The following is a 24847-nucleotide window of genomic DNA, read 5'->3' on the forward strand; positions in this document are numbered from 1 at the left end:
GGCTAGCTTGAAGCAAAATGACAAAGGGAACTTTTATTGCAAGCAACGGTGTATGATCAGTGGTCTTTTTGATAAACTATGCTTTCCGTCTCTTGATATTGGCTATCTCTATGTTGACATTTTTGTTTATGCGTAACTAGCATAGCAAAGCTGCAGCTTCATGGTTACAAGGACAACATTTTTAATTAAGTTGAGAGATTAAAAAACCAAGAATCATGACAAATGACGTAAAGGCTACTTTTAGGAAAAGGAAAAACGGGGACCAAAATGATGAGAATAGCACATTTATGATGTTACACCAAGTTCTTTGAATAGCACAATATTTCAATGTTACACAGAAGTCCCTTCTCTCCTTGCATCAACTCCCTTGCTGCCCAAGAAAACCCATTTTCTTGGCCTTGTTTTTTCAAGGTCAAACCAATGAGACAACCAGGATCTGTGCCCAAAATTAAGGTAATTATCGGAATTCATAACTAAAACGCCGAATTTTGACCTTTAAAATCAAGGTCCAATGAAAATACAACTGGGATTTTCCATTTCCAACCAGGAAAGTTGCACTACAAACCCAGATATGTTAGGACCTTGCACCTTAATCTTGAATGGAAAGCTTAGAGATGACCCCAAGATAGATGCCACCTGAAATGAACTGCCAAACAAACCTACACTAAGTCCATGTTAGTTAAGAATGGCATACAGGCTCTAAAAAACCTTTGGAAGTAACTTGTAATCTCATCAAGCAAAGTTTGTGCTCAAATTTCCTTCAAATAGTTCAAGCTAAAGATCTGATGAGGCTCAAATACAAGCACTCATTATCTTGCAAATGTGTACAGAGACGACATGGTTGATAGGTGTTGCAACACTACTTACATTCTTTTGGATGGTTTCACAATAAGTTCATCATCCATTTGTACTTGTAATATATACATAACTCTTAATTTTACAACTTCTTGTGTATTGTCTTCTGTTTCAAGGTGCGCGCAGGACAAGAGCCGAGATATATCACACAAGAATTTCTATTACAATCTCAATCATTTTCTTTACTTTTTGATAATGGCTATGTTCAAATAGGAGCTAGGCTAAAAAAATCAAATCCAAAAGTCTAAAATCTAGAAAAAGGATCATGATTGTTCTTGTGACAATCTCATGCCAGAATTACTTTTTGTGGATACCAGGCTATCGCTACGAGAAAATGTGAAGGCCAACTCATCATCAGCCACTTTACTCTCGTTTAACACCGTTGTTGGCTCGAGTGTGGCCTCAACTACATCGTTGCTCTCCTCTATTGCAGCTGTTTCAGCTTTGTAATCTGGGCTTTCATCAGGGATATCGCGATAAAGATGCTTGAGTATGAAGAGTGCCGTATCAGCATCTTGCCAATATGCTCTACAAGCATTTTAGAGCAAACTTGAGCTTTCATTCCCCAACCTTCAATGAAACAAGCTTGCAAGAAGTCCACTTGTAACAGAACTTACGTGTGCGAGCTGATTGCTTGGAGATATTGATGCTCGAATGTTGCATCCTGCAAAATCTCAACATTAGTAAAACCCCTTGTAAAACCTTTAGTAGTACTTTCGGCACTACCTGCAGCATAAAGTCGATACGCCCATTTGGTTCCCCAGTCAATTTCTCAATCATAAATGACCCGTAAGTTCTCTCCTTTGGTTCTTGTACATGCTCTTCCACTGACACATAAGACAGTGTTAACATAATGATAATTTCACACTTAACAAGGGTGAGAGCACCACAAATGGTCAAGATTCTTTAAACAACAAACTTTTTTCTGACGTTGACGAAAAGACTTTTGCTACCCGGTCCTGTTCACAAAGAATACAAAAGAGGCATGCTGTCAGACTTTACATCTTGCCTTACTCCTCAACTAGCTTTTGAGCCAATTTGCGGAACTGATTATGAGAAATGGGTCGAGAGTTTAGTTAATAATTTATAAGATGTAAAGAAGATGGCCTTGATGGAATTCAGTTAGGCAGCATCAACTCTTACGTATTATATGTGGATTTTTTGAGAAGAGCCCAACAAAGGAGTGTACTTCAGAGGGGGTGAGTGCAAGCAATTGAGTAAGTTCTGAAGAGACAGAAATGCCATTGTGCAAAGCTCGAAATCACAAAATTCCCAATTTAACAGCAGGGGTTGGTAACACATAACTCTCTTTTTTCTGAAGCAACATATCCTTCATTTGCAAATTTACTTCCGAAAGAGCAAAGAATGGAGAGAGAAAACAAAACATCCATGCATGGTGCATGAGGTGGGTTGGGAGATATGTTTCGAGCGGCTAGTGCCTATGTGGCATTTGCTAGTGCCACGTAGGCACTAGCACTCAAAATTTAACTGGATGAATGAGGTGTACACTCCTGTCTAAGAACCAGGTATTGAAAGAGGAGTGAAGAAACTTACCCCCGCAGCTGTTATAGAATGGACGAAAGCCATGGATCGAGCAGACATTTCCTTTCCAAATTCCTGGAAAAACAATCTCATAAACCCCACAAGACTCAAAAAACAACATGCCTCAATAGTGTTAATGTAATTACCTGCACACCAATGTGTAAACGCCTACCTCCCCTGTGATAGGGCAAAAACACAGGTTGGTTGTGCATGTACTCTTTACATACTAGGGGCTCTATCCTGCACAACAACTTTATTATGTGAATGAAGAACCATGGCATGAAGTCAACCACTCCAATGGACACATAAAAATCGCCAGCGTACTCTTACATGATGACTTGGACAGAGTTTTTAGCTTCATCATATTCAAATTTATGGTTAATTTAATACAATCTTTGGTAATTGCTTGATATCGATGCTTCATTACTTCAGTAAGAATACAGACGACTGACACAATTGTTACAAATACTACTCACAAAAAGTCTAAAGATTGTCAACCTCTTTCTAACTAAACTTTTGAGTTCTTATAAGCTTTGTTTTGTACATAGATTTGATTGAATCCAGACTTGCATCCAGATCGTCAACAAAGTAAAAATTAGCCATTTCCTGTCCTATCGACCGTGCCAAAAATTGTGCATATGTATTTGACAATACAGGCTAGATTTTACGAAAAATAAAATTGTTTGGAATTTTACCGGTAGGCAACCGGATCAAATGGATGAAAAACATTAAACAGCCGTTTGCACGCAGGCATCTCCTCCTCAATGCCATCATCTTCCCAGTACCCTTTTCCATTACCTGTTTGAAGAGATCAAATCATTCACAAGCCTAGCAAAAGAATAGTTGTAAGACACCATTTGGTGACCAACTTTTTTGGTTTTAGGGCCATACCAATCCCCAGTCTTATATTCCTTAGAGACAAAAATACTCCAAGAGGGGATCCAACAGCAAAGAAAGTATCCACCTACAAAAGCAAAAATTCCACCCACATGTACATTACAGTACAAAAAACAGACGGAACCATAGATGCACATTCTTTAGATGAAAAGGTAATTACCTCAAAAGCAAGCTTTGTGTACTCAATGTAGGGAGTATACCTCTTCCTTGAGCTGGATCTTGGCTTCAAATACCTTTTCTGACTGCTAGGCCGTGTTGAAGCTGGTGAAGCAAGACGCCGATTGTCTGAAGATTCTTCTAGTTCCACTGCGCCGCTTTTCTTCTCCTCCAGCCATTCGCTTTCCTTATTCTCTGATGTGCTTCCAGAAGACGGTTGCTCAAAGTTTTGTTCTTGCCTACCAGACTTCAAAAGGTACTCATCCATGCCTCCAACCTGCTGCTTACTAGCATTGTGGGCTTCCTCAAGAGATGCGATTTTCGCTTTCAATTTTGCAATCTGAGAAATAAAAGATTTGATTGAATATAGGAAAGTATACTTCATGGATGATTGCTGCAAACTATAATCTTGCATGCAACCTCAACGATGCACAGAAATTACATGCAACCTCAGGAAGTTATAAAACAACAGTGCAATGGGACATATAAAAACCAAGTTACTAACACACAATAAAGACAAGAAAACACCACCGCCAGCAATAGGCAAGAACAAGTATGTTCAAAGGGCATGCAATCTTTGGCAAAATAGAGGAATGCAGAGCAGATTTTGCAAAGTAGATGGATATTATACTCGCCCTGGTGTAGAAGGTTATCTGCATGACGAGCTTGCCACCAGCTGGCAGAAAAATTACTAGGACAGTGCATGTTGTAGAAGTTTATCAGGCTGTGATGGCTTCTGTTAATGGCTGTGCTGGAAACTTAAACAGCTACAAATAGAAACTCTGGGATCAAGATGATTCGCCCCTTCGAGGCCAGTAAAACGAGCTCCAGGGAAGCATTGACAGCATGGAGTGGTGGTGCCAGCATAGGATGGAGCTAGCTTTTCATTCATGCTTGTATACCGAATGCATATAGTACTGCATCACAGCCATTCGTAATAGGGCTCCATTATCAGCACACCCATGATGATGATTATGTTGTATATATTCAGCTGGCACACTACACAGATGCTCGTAGCCTCCACGGCAAGTAGTATAGGATTTCAATTTATATATCTTTGCTTTCTGGATACCAATGATACCCCATCATTGAACATTGATTTGTCTCATAGGCCGATTTCGGCCACCTGCAGACATTAATACAGTCTTTCTTTCTTTCTTCCTTAGGAGCAGGGCATTTCTTTACAGTCCAGCATGACACTCTTTGCTGGCACTACATGACACCAGCTTGGCTATAGCCTATTCTACTGACCCCGTTGTGTGAGGTAGTTATGCACTCTGTGCTTCCTCCTCCTCAGAAAACCATACATTATTTCTGTACATACAACTCAGCCGCATGCCCAGGCAAAAGGCAAGCGATGCTATAGATGCACCAAAATACAATACACGAGCCTTTCTATGAACCAAGATTCGAACCTCCAAACTCTCATCCCCCTGGAACCTTGCCCCTTGGAGACAAGTATCCTCAACTTGTGCCCTTGCTGGGTTTTCCTCTGCCGAAGCATCTATCACCGTGTTTCACTCATTGGCACAAGGTACACCAGTACTGTTTTGTATCGCTACATTAGATTCATGCCTCTTTCAACCATCTGGCTAGCTTATTATTTCTCCACTTCCAAAGAAATTGGGCTTGTGCTTTTGCTGCAGGACCCCTTGTTGAAATCAAGAGACCTTTTCACTATTTTCTCACATAGCAAAAGTGCTATTGTTTGGGCAAAGAATCCAGCTTATCATTCTAACGTGGAGCATTCTGATACTGCTGATCATTTCACTGGGGGACAGGTTCAAGACAGAACAATTAATGTAGTTTGATGTGCCAGTGAAAATAATGTTTCAGACATACCAAAGCTCTCAGTGGTAAGCGTTTGAAAGAGATTCTTGAAAGAATATCAGTCCTCTACCTTGGACCTCTCAGTGCTAGTGACAGTGATCCCTAGAGGTATGTATCAATCAGATATGACTACCTATCTGCCCTCAAAAAGAAGACGTGATCGTCTCTACACCTGTGCTGAGGTGTGAAAGATCATAACCTTGGTTTTACCAAGGTTCAGTGTTCGCACAGAAAAGCTCCACTGCATGTAAGTGCTGTTGCAATCCCTCCAGTAACTCACACAATATCATCTGCATATAAAATGGTGTAGACGTGTGTGCCAACAATCTCAGCCCCGCCTCCGCCTTGACTTTGTATGCAGTCTGCTACCTCATCAATGTATAGCCCAAGGATCGGTACAAGGGGGGAGCATTGCGTCACACCAATGGTGCTAGCAATGCTATCCAAAAATCCTCCAGGACATCGTACTCTGACAATGCCTCTCTGATACAAAGAATCTATGCCCATATCACCTCTGACGGGACTCCCAAGGATAAGAGTGACAGGAAAAACCTCTCATAAGGGACCATCTCAAAAGCTTTGCAGAAATTCAGAAAGCAACAATAGAGGCATCTTTCTCTAGTCCTTCCCAGATCTCAAGCTTGCTTGTCCTAACAACCAATCATGATTCCAACCCTACCCACCTTTCCTATTGATCATCAATTGAATGGCGAGAGCTATGCCATTTGGAGAGCGACAATGACGGCGGTCTTTGACTCATAGGAGCTTTGAGGCTTTATTAATAGCAACATCCAGAAGCCAAAGGATCTAGTGGGAGCGATTCTGTGAGTGTGTGTCAATCCTCAGATTTTATCATTTTATTATCCTCAACAGTACATGATCTCTCTATAGTCACATCCGATTGATGAAGGACACGAAGATGATTTCGGATCAATGTGCCTCTTCATATGGCTGAGTCTCTCTGATGAAGCGGATTGGATTTCTTTGGAAGTGCAGTTGTGGACCATGAATTTCCCTAAGGCCCTCTCACTCTACATAAGTGCTCAGCTCTTACAACCAACACTGCCCTATATATCTTGGCCAGCATGTCACCAATCATGATAATTGTATAGTTGGCAGGGTTCACGAGGTCCCATGCCTTGTGTAAAGGCACGGTCGATCTCAAGAAGACCCTCAAGCCAAAAACCCCTATTGAAGATGTGAACAATGAAGGGTGACAAGGTGAAACCGGCCTGTAGCCTTACTAAAGGGCAATAAACTTTAGCTTTCACCCGAACTATATCGTCTAAATTTCCTTGCACTTTATGACACAAAGAAACTTCACAAATAAACCTGCAACTGGAATTCACCACTTCAAAACAATCCACGACTTGGTAGCTAGAGTGCTCCCAAGTAAACAATGACATCCTGTTGGCCCCAAAGACTAGTGTCCCTTTCGGGCTGATGCCAGCCCTCTCCTCAGCCCGACAATACACTTGGGGTGTGGCAGCCTGGTCCACTCTCACAAGCCTTGCGCTCCATTTTGAGTTGGCTTCCACCAGCAGGATGATAGTGATCCAGGAGGGTCGACCTACACTTCAGCTTGCCACAGAGCTCATCCCCCAGGAGTGGTGCAGTGGAGCTCATCTGCGGCCTGACACTCTGGTTCATCTGGCAGGCCCGCTGCTTTTGCATCTTCGAGGCTCGCCATGTTCCACCGGCAAAGACTGTTCGTGACATTTGGCTGGAGCTGATTCATACACTGAAGGGTCAACTTGAGAGACTTCAAGGCAGCACCGACCGCATGCAGGAGCGCCAAGAGGCTTTCTTGTGACTTTGGTGCCTAGGGCCTTTCTTCACCATGGTTCGGGGTGTGCCTAGATGGCACTACCAGCCACCGGTGTGGCTTTTTCCTCCCCCCATCTCGTGATCTAGCCCTCATTGTACATATTTTTTTCACTAAGAGAGTCTCCCCGTGATTCTGATGTAGCCCTCTCTCACAAAGGTGGTTTGTAGCCTTCGGGCAATTATTCTTAACTAATGGAAGGATCTTTTTGCTTGCAAAAAGAAAAAAAAAATTTGTCTAGCTTTAAGGTAAACTTGTTTGATTACTATTAAAAGACATCCCGTGGAGAAGGGAGTTACTGACAGGGTATCTTCTTGCCAGATGAGACTTGCGGTTAGCGAGAGGATCTTGCAGTCAACGAGGAAATACCGCGGTTAGCAGAGAATAAGATGTGGTTAGCAACTCTTACATCTTTCCGTGAGCGAGTACCCCTAGCAATTAGCAAAAGGAGAATATTTTTCCGTTTCGCGGTTAGCGAAAAAGAAAACCTTTGCAAACGCTCTGTTGGTTAGCTTGACGACTTTAGAGAAGGCTGACAGTGAACCTTGGGAAAAACAAGGTCATGATCTTTCATACTTCTAAGGCAATCAAGAGGCCCATAGTCTTTATGGCTGCATGTAGACGGGTAGAGGTGGCGATGGTCTTATGTATACTTGGGTGTCATCTTTGCCAGCCCACATGGCTCCTTCACAATGGCAAAGATGACATTTTGTTGCGTTGTACTTTTGTCCTTTCCCAGAAACCTCTCTCTCTCTCTCTCTCTCTCTCTCTCTCTCTCTCTCTCTCTCTCATCTTGAATGGCCTACAGAGATTTCCCGATGCGGGGGGTTTTACATGCTTTCCACACAGACATGGAGCCAGCACAGTGGATTATGTCATGGCATAGCCGAGTCTCATCTCTAGTATCCAGGATCTCATGGTTGGACCCAGACCAGTCGGGGTGGCACTGGATCATGCTCGGGGTGGCACTGGATCATGCTCTTGTGTCGTTGACCATCTCTTTCCAATTTAGTGTAGCACACAGGCCACAGGCAACAGCCCCTACTCGTTACACCTTCACGCGGGAGACGGATTGTGTATACATAGATGGGATCTACAGACGCCTATGTACAGAAGAGCCAGGGCGACCTCTGGAGGAGCTTACTACTATACTGACACAAACATTAGATAATGCATCAGCAGAGGCATACCCACACACCCAACCTCAGCAGAGACGCCGTCCTGGGAGCATGCCCCAGAATAGTTGGTATGATGAGGAATGCCGCGAGACTAGAGCTAGACTTTCAGAGGGAGGTGCTTTTGGGGGACATCACTCACAGATTGACTTCCGGCGCCTAGTGCGGCGGAAGAACAGGGCATGTTTGGCTCGCCTAGAGCAGGACCTATACCAGATATTCTTGAGTCAGGACTCACGTGAGGCATGGCGGCTCTTTCATGAGCACTCTCCCCCCCTGGCATTACCTCTACAAAGGCCTGGGGTGAGTATGCATCATCTCTGTACAAAATTCCTAGATAGCCGCCCCTTCCCGACCACCCCCCCCCCCCCCCCCCGATCCATGCCCCCACACATGTGCTTTTTTCACCGCTGAGATGGTGAGGAAGGCCATCGATAGGATGAGGACTGGGAGAGCATATGAGCACTTCATGCATGCCAGAGATCTACTAGCAGAGCTTCTAGCGGTTATGTTTAACCGTGCCATGTGTGAGGGCTTGCCTGATACTCGGAGCCTATCTACTATTGTACCTATCTTCAAGTCGGGAGAACCTATGGAGCCTGGGAATTATCGCACTATCATGATCGGACACACATTGGCACAGCTGTACGCATCCATTCTTGAGCAGCAGATGGGCAAAAAGAGAGAGGATACGCGCAGCTGGGCAGGCAGGGTTCAGGAGAGGTTTTTCTACTCTTGACCATATCTTGACACTTAGAGCCATCATTGAGGAGGGCAGATCACATGGGAGACGGATCTATTGTAGCTTTGTGGACTTCCGCAAAGCATTTGAAACAATACCCAGAGCTAGATTGATGCACAGATTACACGAGCTGTGAGTACCTACAGAGCTTATTTGGGGGGTCATGGCATTATACAGTCAGTAGTGGGGCATGTACACACCTCAGAGGGCCTATCTACAGCGGTTCACTCCACTATTGGAGTGAAGTAGGGTTGCCCGCTCTCTCCTACTCTATTTGGTATGTATGTGGATGAGGTTTCTGACTATATTGAGAGAGATGGTGATAGAGGTGCACAGCTGGCAGGGTCATGGATTCCACTACTGTTATATATGATATTGTGTTGATCTCTGACTCCCCGGAGGGGATGCAATGTCACTTGGATGCTTTGCATAGGTTCGCCCATGAAAGTGGTTTGTCTGTCAACCTTGGTAAAACCAAGGTCATGGTATTTAACACCACCCCACAGTGGATCAGGAGGTCAACACCCGCATTCACATACAGCCAGGAGACGGTGGAGTATACAAATGCTTACACTTACCTTGGAGTGATTTTTAGTGGACCATCATTTTCATTGAGGAGAACAGCAGAGAATAGAATGACCAGAGCCCACGCAGCATTGGGTAGATTGGAGAGGATGTGTTCACATGTTCAATTTCAGGAGCCTCGGACAAAGCTCTGGCTCTTTGACACTTTGGTGGCTTCTGCATTGCTCTCTGGAGCTGAGATTTGGGGACCTTCATTGGACCATCACGGGAGGACAGGTCGCACTGATGGATGGGGGGATATGGGGAAGCCACTAGTCTCTATGATCTCACAGCTCATTAGAGCCAAGGCTTCAGTACCACAGGCCATTATCCGGGCAGAGCTAGCTGCCCCCCCACTAGTGGTAGAGGCGCTCACCAGATCTGTCTCCTTCATACACCGCATGTGGGAACTTCCCAGAGACAGATATGCCTGCCTTGCACTTGAGTCCTCTCGCCAGTTAGCCATGCAGGGAGATACATCGTGCTGGTATGGGGAGATGTCATCATGGTTTCACGCGCATGGGTTCAGTATAGACAGATTGCCCCCTTCTAGTATTCACTGGATGCACCCTCTCTGACTCTTACACAGTCCGAGATCACCGGCTCATCCGCCAGAACCTGACTCAGCTAGACACCAAGAGGACATGGATACAGCGAGCACAGGAGTTGGGCACGAAGATGGCTTTCTACAGAGAGCATCTTCTCCAGCTTACGGAGGACGGTTTTGTGATGAGGCCCAGATACATGGAAACCCACTTGTCTCATGGGATACGATGTGCTATTGGCCAAATACGCACATCTTCACACCAGCTGTGGATCGAGACGAGGAGATACAGTGGAGTACCGGCAGAGGCCAGGACATGCCCCCTGTGTGACATAGAGCCTGAGACAGAGTTGCACTACACTTGCCACTGCCCCGTCTACTACGAGATACGTGGCCGCTTCCACTGCTTGTTCAGAGAGGGCTTTGGACCACTCTCCAGAGTCATGCGATACGAGGATCAGAGATGCTTGGGCTTGTTTTTGCTTGAGCTGCACAGACATAGAGAGAGCCTGATGAGGAGAGAGGCTAGCCAGTCTCAGAGACGGATCACAGACTTCTTTAGAGCAGACATTGGACATCAAGAGGAGCTACTACCACAGGAGAGCTCGTCGCCTCACACCAGAGGCACACTGATCGACCGAGCGACCGAGCTAGGGAGATCCAGACGCCCGCGACTGTGGAGGACTACACAGCATCGACGGAGGCTGCATCAGAGGATTCGGATCACTTTGGCCCAACATGCACGACGCCCGGTCAAGCTATTGACCATGGAGGAGATTGATGAGATCTGCCAACGACCGATGCTGGATCTTTTGTGATTTAGCTATCCCACCTAGCTGCTTAGCTCACACCTAGCAGTTTAGAGACGCTCTATTGAATGGGCAAAGACAGAGACAATCCCAGAGACGCATCTCAGATTTCTTCAGTCTGAGTACCACAGAGTCAGAGGGGACACCACCACCAAAGAGCTCGGTTCCCACCCATACACACATCAGCGGTACTCTCATTGATCGAGCTATAGAGTTAGGGAGATCGAGACGACCGCGACTGAGGAGGGGAGCCACGCAGCACAGGCGGAGATTGCGGTAGAGGATCCACAGGATTCTAGCACGACACCCAGAATGTCGATCGGGATAGGCTTCATGCTACTGCTATATTGTATCATGGTGACACTTATCCCCACTTTGTACCTTTATGGCATGATACCATTGCTCAGCCTACCAGCCACCCATAGGAGTCGGTAGCACTCCTATCAGTTCTTTGTTTGTAGTTTTCTTGTTTGTACCCAGACTTGGTACTAGACTCATCATTGTAATCAGTTGGTCTCATAGGTCATTTTGGCCTCTTGTAGACGTTAATATATCATTTCATTTCATTTCATTTCTCTCTCTCTCTCTCTCTCTCTCTCTCTCTCTCTCTCTCTCTCTCTCTCTCTCTCTCTCTCTCTCTCTCTCTCTCTCTCTCTCTCTCTCTGCCTCAGCCCACGCAGCCCCACCCCTCACGCTCTCTCTGCCCACGCTGCTCCAATTCGTAAGTAAAAAGGGTTACGCAGTCCCCCCTCCTGCCCACGCTGCTGCAAGGCTTACGCAGGTCCCCTCCTGCCCATGCTGCTGAAATTCGTAAGTAAAAAGGCTTACGCAAACCCCCCTTTTGCCCACGCTGCTGCAGTTCGTAAGAAAAAAGGCTTACGCAAAACATTAAGCCAGTAAAGCTTACGCAATAAATTACACCAGTAGGTGGACTTGCATAGCAACAAACGGCAGGGAGGCCGAACCTACAGGCAAGGAGGCAAAATTCACCCGGAAAAATCCAAAAAATTCCAGGAGGAATTTCCACAGGAATTCCCAGTCTCGGCTTTTCCGGATTTTTCGAACTTTCGAATTTTCAAAAACCTGCATTTTTCAGAACTGCAGGGGAATTTGGAAACTGCAGAATTCATAGAAATTGCACATTGACACGTACGGAAAGCAAATATATGCCATGTAGGCTGAATGTGGACACAAATGTATACATAATGCGGTGTGTATAGGTCGCTTTCTCCTCTCTCTTAGAAAGTGAATCAAATAACCGAAACAAATAAGGCAAGAAAGATGGCGGCGCACTACATGGTCACAAGCAAGAGGATGACAGCCATTGAAAGGGAGTTGAAAGAATGCAAAGCCCACATGGATGAGTGGAAGAAAGAGAAGAATTTAATTCTTGAATGGAAAAAGAGGGAGGAATAGGCGAGGGAACTAGAACGCAAGGAGTTCCGGGATGAAATTCAAGGTTTATGAGGTAACATCTCAGCCCTTAGGAAGGAACTCGACGAAACCAAAGAGGGAGGACGCCTTGAAGATGGAGAAATTCAGCCATCAATGATCGATGAGCTGAATAGTATACGAGCACAAGTCAAAGAAATAAAGGAGGAAGGAGAAAAGAAGACCTCATGGGTGGAGGTTCTCTCCAAAACGCAAAAGAAGATGGATGAGGCTGAAAAATGGATTGAAGTTGTCAAGAAGGGTAAGGGCAAAGAAATCCCGACTACACCTGACATCATCAACAAGACACTTGAAGAGGAACAACGAAGAAGGGTATGCGCTCTACACGTGAGAGTGACCGGCCTAAAAGATTCAGATAAGGTGGACCAAGAGGTGAAGAGCCTCATGTCCATGATGGGGGTGGAGAAGCCCTCACACACACAAGCTTGGAGAGTGGGCAAGAAGAGTGAAGGTAATGGGGAGAGTTCAAAAGGACGGGCTCTCATTTTGCGCTTTCCCTCCATGGAAGAAAAGAAAGACTTTTTAAAGAAGAGACCAACCCTCAAGAAAACAGGTATCTTTTTAGGAGATGATCTTACGCTCTCACAGCTTGCACATATGAGAGAGGTCATGCCAGAGATTATAGCAGCAAGGGAGAAGGGAAAGTTAGCTTTCTACAGAAATGGACGAGTAGTGATTACAGAGCACCGCTCTACATGACGGTGTGAGACCTATGGGACCACTCTCAGGATGGCGGTTTGGAACTGTAATGGTTCGTATAGACTTGATGTGGGGGCCTTTGAGGATAGCTTCCGAGACAGAGACATTGATTTCTACTCAGGGACTCATCAAGCTCCAGGACAGTTGATGCCGCACATATCAGGATACAGATGGGAGATAGCTTGCCGGACAAGCACCAGATCTGCGCATGGGACTAGAGGATCAGGAGGTGTAGCAGTTCTTTTCAGAGAGCAGCTCCAACCACTACTGCACATAGTTTGGAGAGATGATCAGGCCAGATACTTGTGGGTGAGGCTGAGGGCAGAGACTGGACGTTTCTTGTACATCGCCATATGCTATTTTCCTCCCAGCACTTCAGTATATGCTTCACCCAGAGGACAGTCTCCTTACTCTGTACTTGATGATGATATCTGGGAGTTCTCCAGAGATGGAGACATCATACTCCTGGGGGATTTCAATGCCCGTATAGGCAGCTCACAAACGGTCGTCCAGCACTGTAGACTATGTTCTGACACATCCGAGCTTTATCTCTCACATTCAGGATTTCACAGTGGGGCCCAGGCCTGTAGGGATAGCAGTAGATCATGCACTTTTGACATTATCAGTCTCCTTTGAGTATAGTACATCTCAGGCCTCACAGGGTGGTAGACATCCACGCTATCCTTTTACACCAGAGACTGACTCAGTCTATGCAGAGGAGATACGTAGGCTTTTATGCACATCAGAGCCAGTATACACAGTGGAGGAGATCACATCTATGCTGACAGTGACATTACATGGGGCAGCGACAGAGGCATACCCACACACTCAGCCTGGTCAGAGACGTCGTTCTGGGCACATGCCTCAGAACAGATGGTATGATGAGGAGTGTCGACAGAGTAGAGCCCAGATACAGCGCAAGCTTACATTGGGAGTGATCACCTATAGACAGTCTCGTATTGCTACACGACGACTAGTGCGACAGAAGAAGCGAGCTTTCTTGGTCCAGATGGAGGAAGATTTATATCAGCTCTTCCTTAGTAGAGATTCAGGAGAAACTTGGCGTCTATTCCATGAGCAGTCTCCCCCACCAGTGATTACTTCTACAGAGATATGGGGGCAGTATGCAGCATCTTTATACACTGTACCTGGACAACCACCACTACCAGATCCACCACAGCCATGTCCGGCTACGAGCACCTTCTTTACCACTGAGATGGTAAAGGAGGCCATTGACAGGATGAAGACCAGACGGGCACAGGATCATGAGGGTTTGGTAGCAGAGCACATTATACATGCTGGGGATTTGTTGGCAGAGATGCTTGCACGGTTATTCAACCGTGTCATGTGTGAGGGCTTCCTGAGTCTTGGAGATTATCTACTATTGTACCTATCTTCAAGACAGGAGACCCCACAGTGCCGGGGAATTACCGTACTATCATGGTAGGACACACATTGGCACGTTTATATGCATCCATCCTTGAGCATAGGCTGAGCAGTTGGGCAGAGATTATGAGCATACGGGCACCTGGGCAGGCTGGTTTCAGGAGGGGTTTCTCCACACTAGATCATGTCTTTACACTCAGAGCTATCATTGAGGAGGGTCGAGCACATGGTAGACGGATATACTGCAGCTTTGTGGATTTCCGCAAAGCTTTTGACACAGTACCGAGGGCCGGATTGATGCGCCGACTTATAGAATTGGGGGTACCCACAGAGCTGATATGGGGGATTATGGCATTGTACAGTTCAGTGATGGGCCATGTGCGCACATCAGAGGGGATATCTAACATAGTTCACTCCACTATCGGAGTGAAACAGGGATGCCCACTGTCCTCTACTTTATTTGGTATGTATGTTGATGAGGTCTCTGATTATATTGACAGAGGAGGAGATAGAGGTGCTCAGCTTGCTGGGACATGGATCCCTCTTTTATTATATGCTGACGATATCGTGTTGATATCAGACTCACCAGAGGGTATGCAGAGACATTTGGACGCATTGCATAGTTTTGCAGAGAATAGTGGATTGTCTGTCAACCTTGGTAAAACCAAGGTCATGGTATTTAATACCACGCCACAGTGGGTTAGGAGATCAGCACCTACTTTCACATATGGGCAGGACAATATGGAGTACACTGATGCATACACATATCTTGGGGTGGTCTTTAGTGGACCGAGGTTCACACTGAAAGTGGCAGCAGACACTAGATTGACTCGTGCCTATGCAGCCCTAGGTAGTTTAGAGAGGATTTGTTCGTAGGTTCAGTTCCAGGAACCTCGAACAAAGCTATGGCTTTTCGACACTTTGGTCGCTTCAGTTATGCACTACGGGGTTCAGGTTTGGGGGCCGTCTGTTGACAGTGCTGGATGGAGTAATATGGAGAGACCCTTGATATCTATGATTTCTAGGCTGATTAGAGCCAAGGCCTCAGTCCCACATGACATCATACGAGCGGAGCTGGCTGCCCCACCTATGGAGGTTGAGGCTCTCACCAGATCGGTATCATTTGTACACAGCTTATGGGACACCACCAGGGACAGGTATGCCAGGCTTGCTCTTGAGTCATCTAGACAACTGGCATTACAGGGAGATACATCATGTTGGTATGCACAGATGAGCTCATGGTTTCAGAGGCACGGTTTCAGCATGGACAGGCTGCCCCCTTTCCAGTATTCTCTTGATGCACCATCTTTGGCTCTTACACGGATGGAGACTACTAGACTCATTCGGCAGGATCTTATCCAGCTTGATAGCAAGAGGACATGGATAGAGCCAGCACGGGAGTTGGGTATGAAGAGGGTTTTCTATAGAGAGCATCTTCTCCAACTCACGACACACGGATTTGTCACACGGCCCAGTTACATGGACACACATCTATCTCATGGGTTACGATGTGCTATAGGCCAGATTTGCACATCTTCACACCAGCTTGGGATTGAGATAGGTAGATTCAGAGGCATACCAGCAGACAGTAGGATATGTCAGTTATGCCATGCAGAGCCAGAGACAGAGTTTCACTACATATGTCGCTGCACAGTCTACTATGAGATACGGGGACGCTTTCATTGTTTATTCAGAGATGGTTTCGACTCTCTAGATAGAGTCATGAGATACCAGGATCAAAGATGTCTCGGATTATTCTTACTTGAGATACAAAGACATAGAGACGCTCTATTGAGTGGGTAAAGACAGAGACAGTCCTAGAGACGCATCTCAGATTTCTTCAGTCTGAGTACCACAGAGGCAAAGGGGACACCACCATCACAGAGCTTGGCTCCCACCCATACACACCAGCGGTACTCTCATTGATCGAGCAATAGAGCTAGGGAGATCGAGACGACCGCGACTGATGAGGAGGGGAGCCACGCAGCACCGGCGGAGATTGCGGCAGAGGATCCACAGGATTCTAGCACGACACCCAGAGTGTCGATCAGGATAGGCTTCATGCTACTATTATAGTTTATCATGGTGATATTTATCCCCACTTTGTACCTTTATGGCATGATACCATTGATCAGCCTACCAGCCACCCATAGGAGTCAGTAGCACTCCTATCAGTTTCCTTGTTTGTAGTTTTCTTTGTTTGTACCCAGACTTGGTACTAGACTCATCATTGTAATCAGTTAGTCTCATAGGTCATTTTGGCCTTTTGTAGACGTTAATATATCATTTCATTTCATTTCTCTCTCTCTCTCTCTCTCTCTCTCTCTCTCTCTCTCTCTCTCTCTCTCTCTCTCTACTAGGGAGAGCTAGAGAGAGAGTCCCAGAGAGGAATTACAGATTTCTTTTCACTAGATATGGGGCAGCCATCACTGCAGAGCTCGGCTCACACTCATTCAACCACTACCGGCACTCTCATTGACCGAGCACTGGAGCTACGGAGATCCAGACGGCCACGATTGAGGAGAGGGGCTACATAGCATCGACGGAGACTACAGCAGAGGATTCGAGCCATACTCTCTCGACATCCAGAGTGAAGATGAGGATGGATTCTAGTAGTAGTAGTATTTTTGTTCTAGTCTTTTTGTACCCAGACATGGTATCAGATTTACAATTTTGTAACGGTTTGGTCTCATAGGTCATTTTGGCCTTTTGAAGACGTTTTTCTAGAGTCATGAGATACAAGGATCAGAGGTGTCTCGGATTGTTCCTGCTAGAGCTGCGCAAACTTAGGGAGAGCTTGCTGAGAACATCAGAGGAAAGACAATCTCAAAGACGAATCTCAGATTTCTTTACACCAGCCACAGGAGAGCCAACAGAGCAGTCATTACAACAAATCTCAGAGCCTACTCATACTAGAGGTACACTACTTGATCGAGGCACGGAACTTGGTAGATCCAGACGTCCACGACCTCAGGGGGTCTCCCACTACAGACGAAGGCTGTAACAGAAGATACAGATCACTCTAGCTCGACATACAAGACGCCCTACCAGAGTACTGACCATGGAGGAGGTCGATGAGATCCGACAGCGACCAATGAGAAATTTCATCTGAACCCACAACCCCCCCCCCCCCCCCCCCCCCAATTTCCTTTCTCCTTAGCATCTTAGTGTTAGTTCTTTGTACCTTTGTAATTTCCGTACTCAGACATGGTATCAGATTCACCAATTGTAACTTTTTTGGTCTCATAGGCCATTTTGGCCTTTTGAAGACGTTAATATAATATTTCATTTCATTTTCTCTCTCTCTCTGAGTTTCTAGTTTGTAGTTTTCTTTGTTTGTACCCAGACATGGTATCAGATTCACAAATTTGTAACAGTTTGGTCTCATAGGTCATTTTGGCCTTTTGTAGACGTTAATATATCATTTCATTTCTCTCTCTCTCTCTCTCTCTCTCTCTCTCTCTCTACACACACACACACACACACACACACATGTATTTTGATTTGACTCATAGGCCAACTTCAACCTATGATAGACAGTGGAAGAAAGAGAAGGCGATCTTCCTGTAATGGAAAATCAGTGAGGACAAGCTTCGGATTGACGAGAAAATGGAGCTTTGGACCGAAATTGAAGAACTCAAGCAGATTTCAGCCCTTAAGAAAGAGCTAGCCGAAGCAAGAGCCAATGGTGGACTTATAGAGGGAGAAATCCAACCCTCAGTGATGGAAGAACTTAACGTAATCAAAGAGCAAATGCAAGCCATCAAGGAAGAGCACAAGCAGCAAGAAGCTAAAACATCTTCATTGATAGAGGTGATCACCAAAACCCAAAAGAAAGTGGATTGCAGTCGCCAAGAAGGGCATAGGAAAAGAGGTATCAACCCCCACTCCCACTATCATCAACATGAAACTTGAAGAGGAACAACGAAGGCATAGAAGGGCTTTACATGTGAGAGTCACCGGCCTTAAAGATAGGGATTAAGTCGAGGAGGAGCTCATGGTACTAATGGGGATAGATAAAGCGACACATGCAAGAGCATGGAGAGTTGGCAAGAGAAGTGGAGGCATAGGGGATACATCGAAAGAGAGGGCTCTCATTTTGTGCTTCCCCTCTATTGAGGCGAAGAAGGAGTTCTTGAAAAAGAGGCCCACCCTCAAGAAGACTGGTGTCTATCTTGGCGACGACCTCACCCTTTCAGAGCTTGCCCATATGTAGAAAATCATGCAAGAGATTAGGGCCGCAAGAGACAAGGGGAAGATAGCCTTTATAGAGATGGTCGGGTGGTGATTGTAGAGCGGCACTCTACGTGACAGTGTGAGACCTATGGGACCACACTGAAGATGGCTACTTGGAATTGTAATGGGTCTATGAGGTTGGATGTTGGTGCCTTTGAGGACAGTTTCAGAGACGAGGACATTGTATTCCTCTCAGAGACTCACTAGTCCCTTGGACAGCTCATGCAACATGTGGCGGGGTCCAGATGGGAGACAGCCCCCAGGATAGTCACGAGATATGAGCATGGGAGTAGAGGTACAGGAGGAGTAGCAGTGCTATTTAATGAGGAGTTACAACCACTATTACATATTGTACGGAGAGATGATCATGCTAGGTACATGTGGGTGAGGCAGAGAGATGACACAGGTCGATTTCTATACATTGCCATATGTTACTTCCCCCCCAGTACGTCAGTATATGCTGCATCCAGAGGGCAGTCACCCTTCTCTATACTAGACAATTTTATATTGAAGTTTTCTAGGGATGGTGATATCATCCTTCTAGGAGAATTCAATGCCCGAACGGGCAACTCTCAGACAGTCTTCTATGACACTTCAGATAAGATGCTTAGAGAGCTGGATGTAGGTGAGTTGGGGCTTGACAGATGCTCACATGACAGAGAGCAGACAGAGTATGGGAGATATCTCACGGAGATGACGACTACACATGGGTTGGCCATACTTAATGGCTTACAACGATTTCTCGGAGCAGCAGGTTTCACATGATTTCCAGACTATGTTATGACACAACCGAGCTTCATTCCTTGTATTCAGGAGTTCACAGTGGGAGCCAGACCAGTGGGTGTAGCAGTGGATCATGCTCTCTTGACATTGTCCGTCTCATTTCAGTATAGTACAGCACAGACATCAGGAAGCAGGTCACATACCCGTTATACATTTACACCAGAGACTGACTCGGTTTAATAGAGGAGATCTGGGATCGTCTATGCACAGCTGGCCCATGCCTCTCAATGGAGGAGTGCACCACTTTACTGACTGAGACACTGCATGGTGCAGCATCAGAGGCATACCCACACACTCAGCCGGATCAGAGGCGACATTCTGGGAGCATGCCCCAGAATAGTTGGCATGATGAGGAGTGCAGAGAGATGAGAGCCCAGCTTCAGAGGGATCTTCTATTAGGTGTCATCTCTAACAGAGAGTCCCGGATTGTTTTTCGACGCCTTGTGTGACGGAAGAAACGAGCTTACCTGGCCCAGATGGAGCGAGACTTGTATCAGTTGTTCTTGAGTAGAGACTCGGGAGAGGCATGGCGACTCTTTCATGAGCACTCCCCTCCCCCAGTGATTACTTCTCACATGGGAGACAGATTTATTGTAGCTTTGTGGATTTCTGCAAAGCATTTGACACGGTACCAAGAGCTCGATTGATGCGCAGACTGCAGGAGATGGGATGCCCATAATGTTGATTTGGGGGATTATGACTTTATACAGATACGTGATGGGACATGTACGCACTCCAGAGGGGATATTTGACTTAGTTCACTCCACTATTGGGGTGAAACAGGGTTGCCCATTGTCTCCTACTCTGTTTGGTATGTATGTTGATGAGGTATCTGAATACATTGACAGAGAGAGCGATAGAGGTGCTCAGCTGGTAGGGACATGGATCCCATTGTTGTTATATTCTGATGATATTGTGTTGATCTCTGACTCACCTGAGGGTATGCAATGACATTTGGATGCATTACACAGTTTTGCAGAGGATAGTGGATTGTCTGTAAACCTTGGTAAAACCAAGGTTATGGTGTTTAACACCACACCACAGTGGATCAGGAGATCAGCACCTACTTTCACAAATGGTCATTATACTATGAAGTATACAGATGCATACATGTACCTTGGGGTAGTCTACAAATGCATACACGTACCTTGGGGTAGTCTTCACTGGGCCGAGGTTTTCTTTGGTGAGAGCAACAGAGACTAGATTGACAAGAGCTTATGCGGCCTTGGGAGGCTTGGAGAGGATGTGTTTGCAGGTTCAGTTCCAAGAACCTCGGACAAAGCTATGGCTCTTTGATACTTTAGTAGCCTCAGCTATGATGTATGGGGCTCAGGTATGGGGACCTTCTGTAGGCCAGGATGGTTGGAGCCGTATGGAGAGGCCCTTGGTATCTATGATCTCTCGACTAATTAGAGCCAAGGCCTCCGTACCTCATGCTATCATTTGAGCAGAGCTAGCTGCCCCCCCTATGGAGATTGAGGCGCTTACCAGGCCAGTCTCCTTTGTGCACAGCCTATGGGATACTACTAGAGACAGATATGCTAGATTGGCCCTTGAGTCTTCCAGACAGTTAGCGCTACAGGGGGACAATTCATGCTGGTACGCACAGATGACATCATGGTTTCAGACGCATGGCTTCACCATGGACAAGATGCCCCCTTTCCAGTACTCTCTTTAGGCACCCTCACTGTCTCTTACACAGGTAGAGATTACTAGACTCATTCGTTAAGACCTGATCCAACTGGACACCAGGAGTACATGGATAGACCCGCCTTAGAAGTTGGGCACGAAGATAGCTTTCTATAGAGAGCATCTTCTCCACCTCACAGGAGGTGGGTTTGTGATTCGACCAAGCTACATGGACACACATATGTCCCATAGTTTGCGTTGTGCCATTGGTCAAATACGCACATCCTCACATCACCTCGAGATTGAGACTGGTAGATTCAAAGGGATACCAGCAGACAGCAGGTTATGCCGCTTATGCCAGATAGAGCCAGAGACAGAGTTGCATTACATATGTAATTGCACAGTGTACTATGAGATACGGGGCCGTTTCCACTGCCTATTTAGAGAGGGTTTCGGTCCTTTATCTAGGTCATGGGTTATGAGGATCAGAAATGTCTTGGACTATATCTACTTGAGTTACACAAACATAGAGACACTTTACTGGGGAGAGCTAGAGAGAGAGAGAGTCCCAGAGACACATTACAGGTTTCTTTTCACTAGATATGGGACAGCCAGAGGAGCAGCCACAACCGTACAGCTCGGCCCAGACTCACTCAACCACTACTAGCTCTCTTATCGACCGAGCACTTGAGCTACGGAGATCAAGACAACCACGACTGAGGAGAGGAGCTACACAGCATAGACGGAGACTACAGCAGAGGATTCAACCTATACTCTCTCGATACCCAGAATGCAGATGAGGATGGATCCTCACCATTTCTCCACCCCGCCATTCTGTCATTGTTTCACATTCACATAGGTCCAGCTTGTAGCAATAGTATTTTGTTCTAGTTTCTTTTGTACCCAGACATGGTATCAGATTCACTATTTTGTAACAAATTGGTCTCATAGGTCATTTTGGCCTTTTGAAGACGTTAATATAACGTTTCATTTCATCCATCCATCTCTCTCTCTCTCTCTCTCTCTCTCTCTCTATATATATATATATATATATATATATATATATATATATATATATATATATATATACACACACACACACACACACACACACACACACACAGTGGACACCCTTTCCAAATCCTCCCGAGCCATGCCCATCTACGAGTGGCTTCTTTACCACTGAGATGGTAAAAACGTCCATTGACAGGACAAGAACTAGGAGAGCATATGATCATGATGGTCTAGTAGCACAACACTTTATACTTGCTAGAGATATGTTGGCAGAGGGTCTTGTAGTTCTGTTCAATCGTGTCATGTGTGAGGGTCTACCTGAGACTTGAAGATTGTCTAGTATTGTACCTATCTTCAAGACACGTGATCCTATAGAGCCTGGAAACTACCATACTACTATGATTGGACACACATTGGCACGGTTGTATGCATCTATCCTTGAGCAGTAGTTGAACTAATGGACAGAGAGTGAGGGCATACGGGCAATGAGACACACCGGTTTTTCTCCACTCTTGAGAATATTCTGACACTCAAATACATCATTCAGCAACATAGGGCACATGGGAGACGGAATTATTGTAGCTTTGTGGATTTCCGCAAAGCATTTGACATGGTGCCCAAAATTGGTCCTTGAGTCCTCCAGACTGGTAACTTTACAAGGGGACACATCATGTTGGTATGCACAGATGTCATCATGGTTCCAGATACATGGCTTCAACATGGATAGCTTCCCACCCTTCCAATCCTCCCTTGATGCACCATCGTTGTCTCTTACACAGGTGGAGATTATTACTCATACACGAGGACCTAACCCAGTGGGACACCAAGAGCACATGGATAGAGCCGACACAGGAGGTGGACACGAAGATGGATTTCTATAGAGAGCATCGTCTCCAACTCATAGGGGATGGCTTTGTGATTCAACCCAGCTATATGGATACACATCTCATAGGTTACGATGTGCCATTGGTCAAATACGAACATCTTCACACCAACTTGAGATTAAGACTGGTAGATTCCCAGCAGCTAGCAAGATATGCCGCATATGCCATACACAGACAAAGATGCATTGTATGTCAGTGCACAGTGTATTACGAGATACCGGGTGACTGTTGAGTTATGGCGGAAATATGAATCAGCCATTCATCAAGAGAAAATAATATAGTAGAGCTTGATAATTGATATATATTCAAATGACTATAATGGCTGCCTGCTATATAGGCTTGAGCTAGAGCTTTATTCTTACATCATAGATGAGATATGAGAGAGCTCAATGATTGGGCCAAAAAGAAAAATTCGAGTGAAAAACCGTATGCTTCCTTTTACAGCCTGCTTTGACCCATCTCTTCTTTTCATATGCAATTAGAACTTGTGTAGAAACACCCATGGGCAATATAATAATGTATGGGTATTATTTGGAAAAGGTAGGCGTGCATAAGTGGCTAGGGAGAGGTTCCACAAAAAGTGCGAAGTGTGTCATGCACTCCAACAATCCTCCCCGATTGTGTTATATGGAGCACTCAACAAATACAAATTATCCACCCCTAGAGAATTTGAACAATTGGATGTTGGAAATCAAAAATCTATCCTAGAGAATTTGTCAATAGAAATCGATGCAAATGCATCCCCTTGACAACTGTATTCCATCAAGGTTTTGGCTACCAAATGTTGGTGCTTCAAAGTAAGTCGTCGAAGTTGAAAATGTTGGCCTCGCCATCTTCGTCGTTAGAATCTTCCGATGCCATATTGACTTTGCCTTTGTTGTTTGCTCCGCTGACAATCGAGGTCCTGAAGGTTTCTTTTTCTCTTTCTTTCCCTTTGATTCTTGTCCGGTCCTAACTGGGAACAATCTGTATGTAGGGTACGTAAGAGTACCCCCATGCATTGCAAGCCCTTGCTTTGCATGTCTCACTAGTCGTTGCATGGACTCGGACTTCAGCAGAAGATCCCGTATCTCTCTAGTAGGCCACAACAAAATCGCTCAATCTGCTGCTTGAAGGTGATTTTCTTGAAAGAAGAGGCAGGTAGAAAAGTGTCCCAAAATCTCAAACAGTAGGTATCTAGTGTGTCTTCCTTGGTCATCCTCAGATGATTCCAAGTTGTGCTCACATTGCGTTCGTATTGCCATGAAGAAGTAAAAACTTGCTTGAACTGTAGCCACTCCGTTGGTGCCTCCCTCCGTAGGTAGACCACTAGGTTTGTGCAGATGCCGCCCTCCGGGCCTTGGAATGCTCCGAGTAGCATCCTCCGGAATAGGCTATGTCAAACTGTTGGATAAAAGCGAGGGCCTTGTAGAAAAGAGTATCGAACTTTATTGCCTACCCACCCTCCTTGAAATCCTTGGGCTTCTTGCCCTTATCCTCGAGAAACATCCATAGATGGAGCAGAGACGAGAGCAGCCATAGAGGAGGGATACAGGGCATATCACTAGCAGAGGTATAATGAGAAACAGAGCTGGGAAGATCCAAGAGGCTCAGGATGAGGGGATGCTCCCATCACGAAAGGAGGTTGCAACAGAGGATCGGGTCTATATTGGCGAGACACGGGAGACGTCCTATGCAAACTCTCACCATAGAGGACATCAACACGATCATGCACCGACCGATGTGAGACATCTCCGGATTCAGATACACATATCCACCATTTTGTATGAGTTCTCTGAGATACACACCCTACCTTTTGCATATGTACCCCTCATGCTCTTGATAT

General features: G+C 45.7%; 1 protein-coding gene across 3 annotated transcripts in view; it reads right to left on the bottom strand.

The window, feature by feature from the left end:
- Window positions 1–729: 729 nt before the first annotated feature.
- SGR2 (shoot gravitropism 2 (SGR2)) overlaps window positions 730–24847 on the bottom strand; it is a 181435-nt gene continuing 157317 nt past the window's right edge. For all 3 annotated transcript variants that reach the window (XM_086502623.1, XM_086502622.1, XM_086502621.1), the window contains 9 exons: window positions 3455–3790; window positions 3289–3361; window positions 3093–3195; window positions 2544–2637; window positions 2410–2472; window positions 1775–1814; window positions 1582–1682; window positions 1473–1519; window positions 730–1383 (listed from right to left, as the gene is read on the bottom strand). In XM_086502623.1, the coding sequence (XP_086358749.1) occupies window positions 1119–1383; window positions 1473–1519; window positions 1582–1682; window positions 1775–1814; window positions 2410–2472; window positions 2544–2637; window positions 3093–3195; window positions 3289–3361; window positions 3455–3790 (1122 nt within the window). In that variant the 3' untranslated portion in view covers window positions 730–1118. The remainder of the gene's footprint in view (window positions 1384–1472; window positions 1520–1581; window positions 1683–1774; window positions 1815–2409; window positions 2473–2543; window positions 2638–3092; window positions 3196–3288; window positions 3362–3454; window positions 3791–24847) is intronic.

Source organism: Adiantum capillus-veneris, chromosome 27, assembly GCF_014529385.1.
Source record: "Adiantum capillus-veneris isolate H3 chromosome 27, ASM1452938v2, whole genome shotgun sequence".
NCBI classification, from domain to species: domain Eukaryota; kingdom Viridiplantae; phylum Streptophyta; class Polypodiopsida; order Polypodiales; family Pteridaceae; genus Adiantum; species Adiantum capillus-veneris.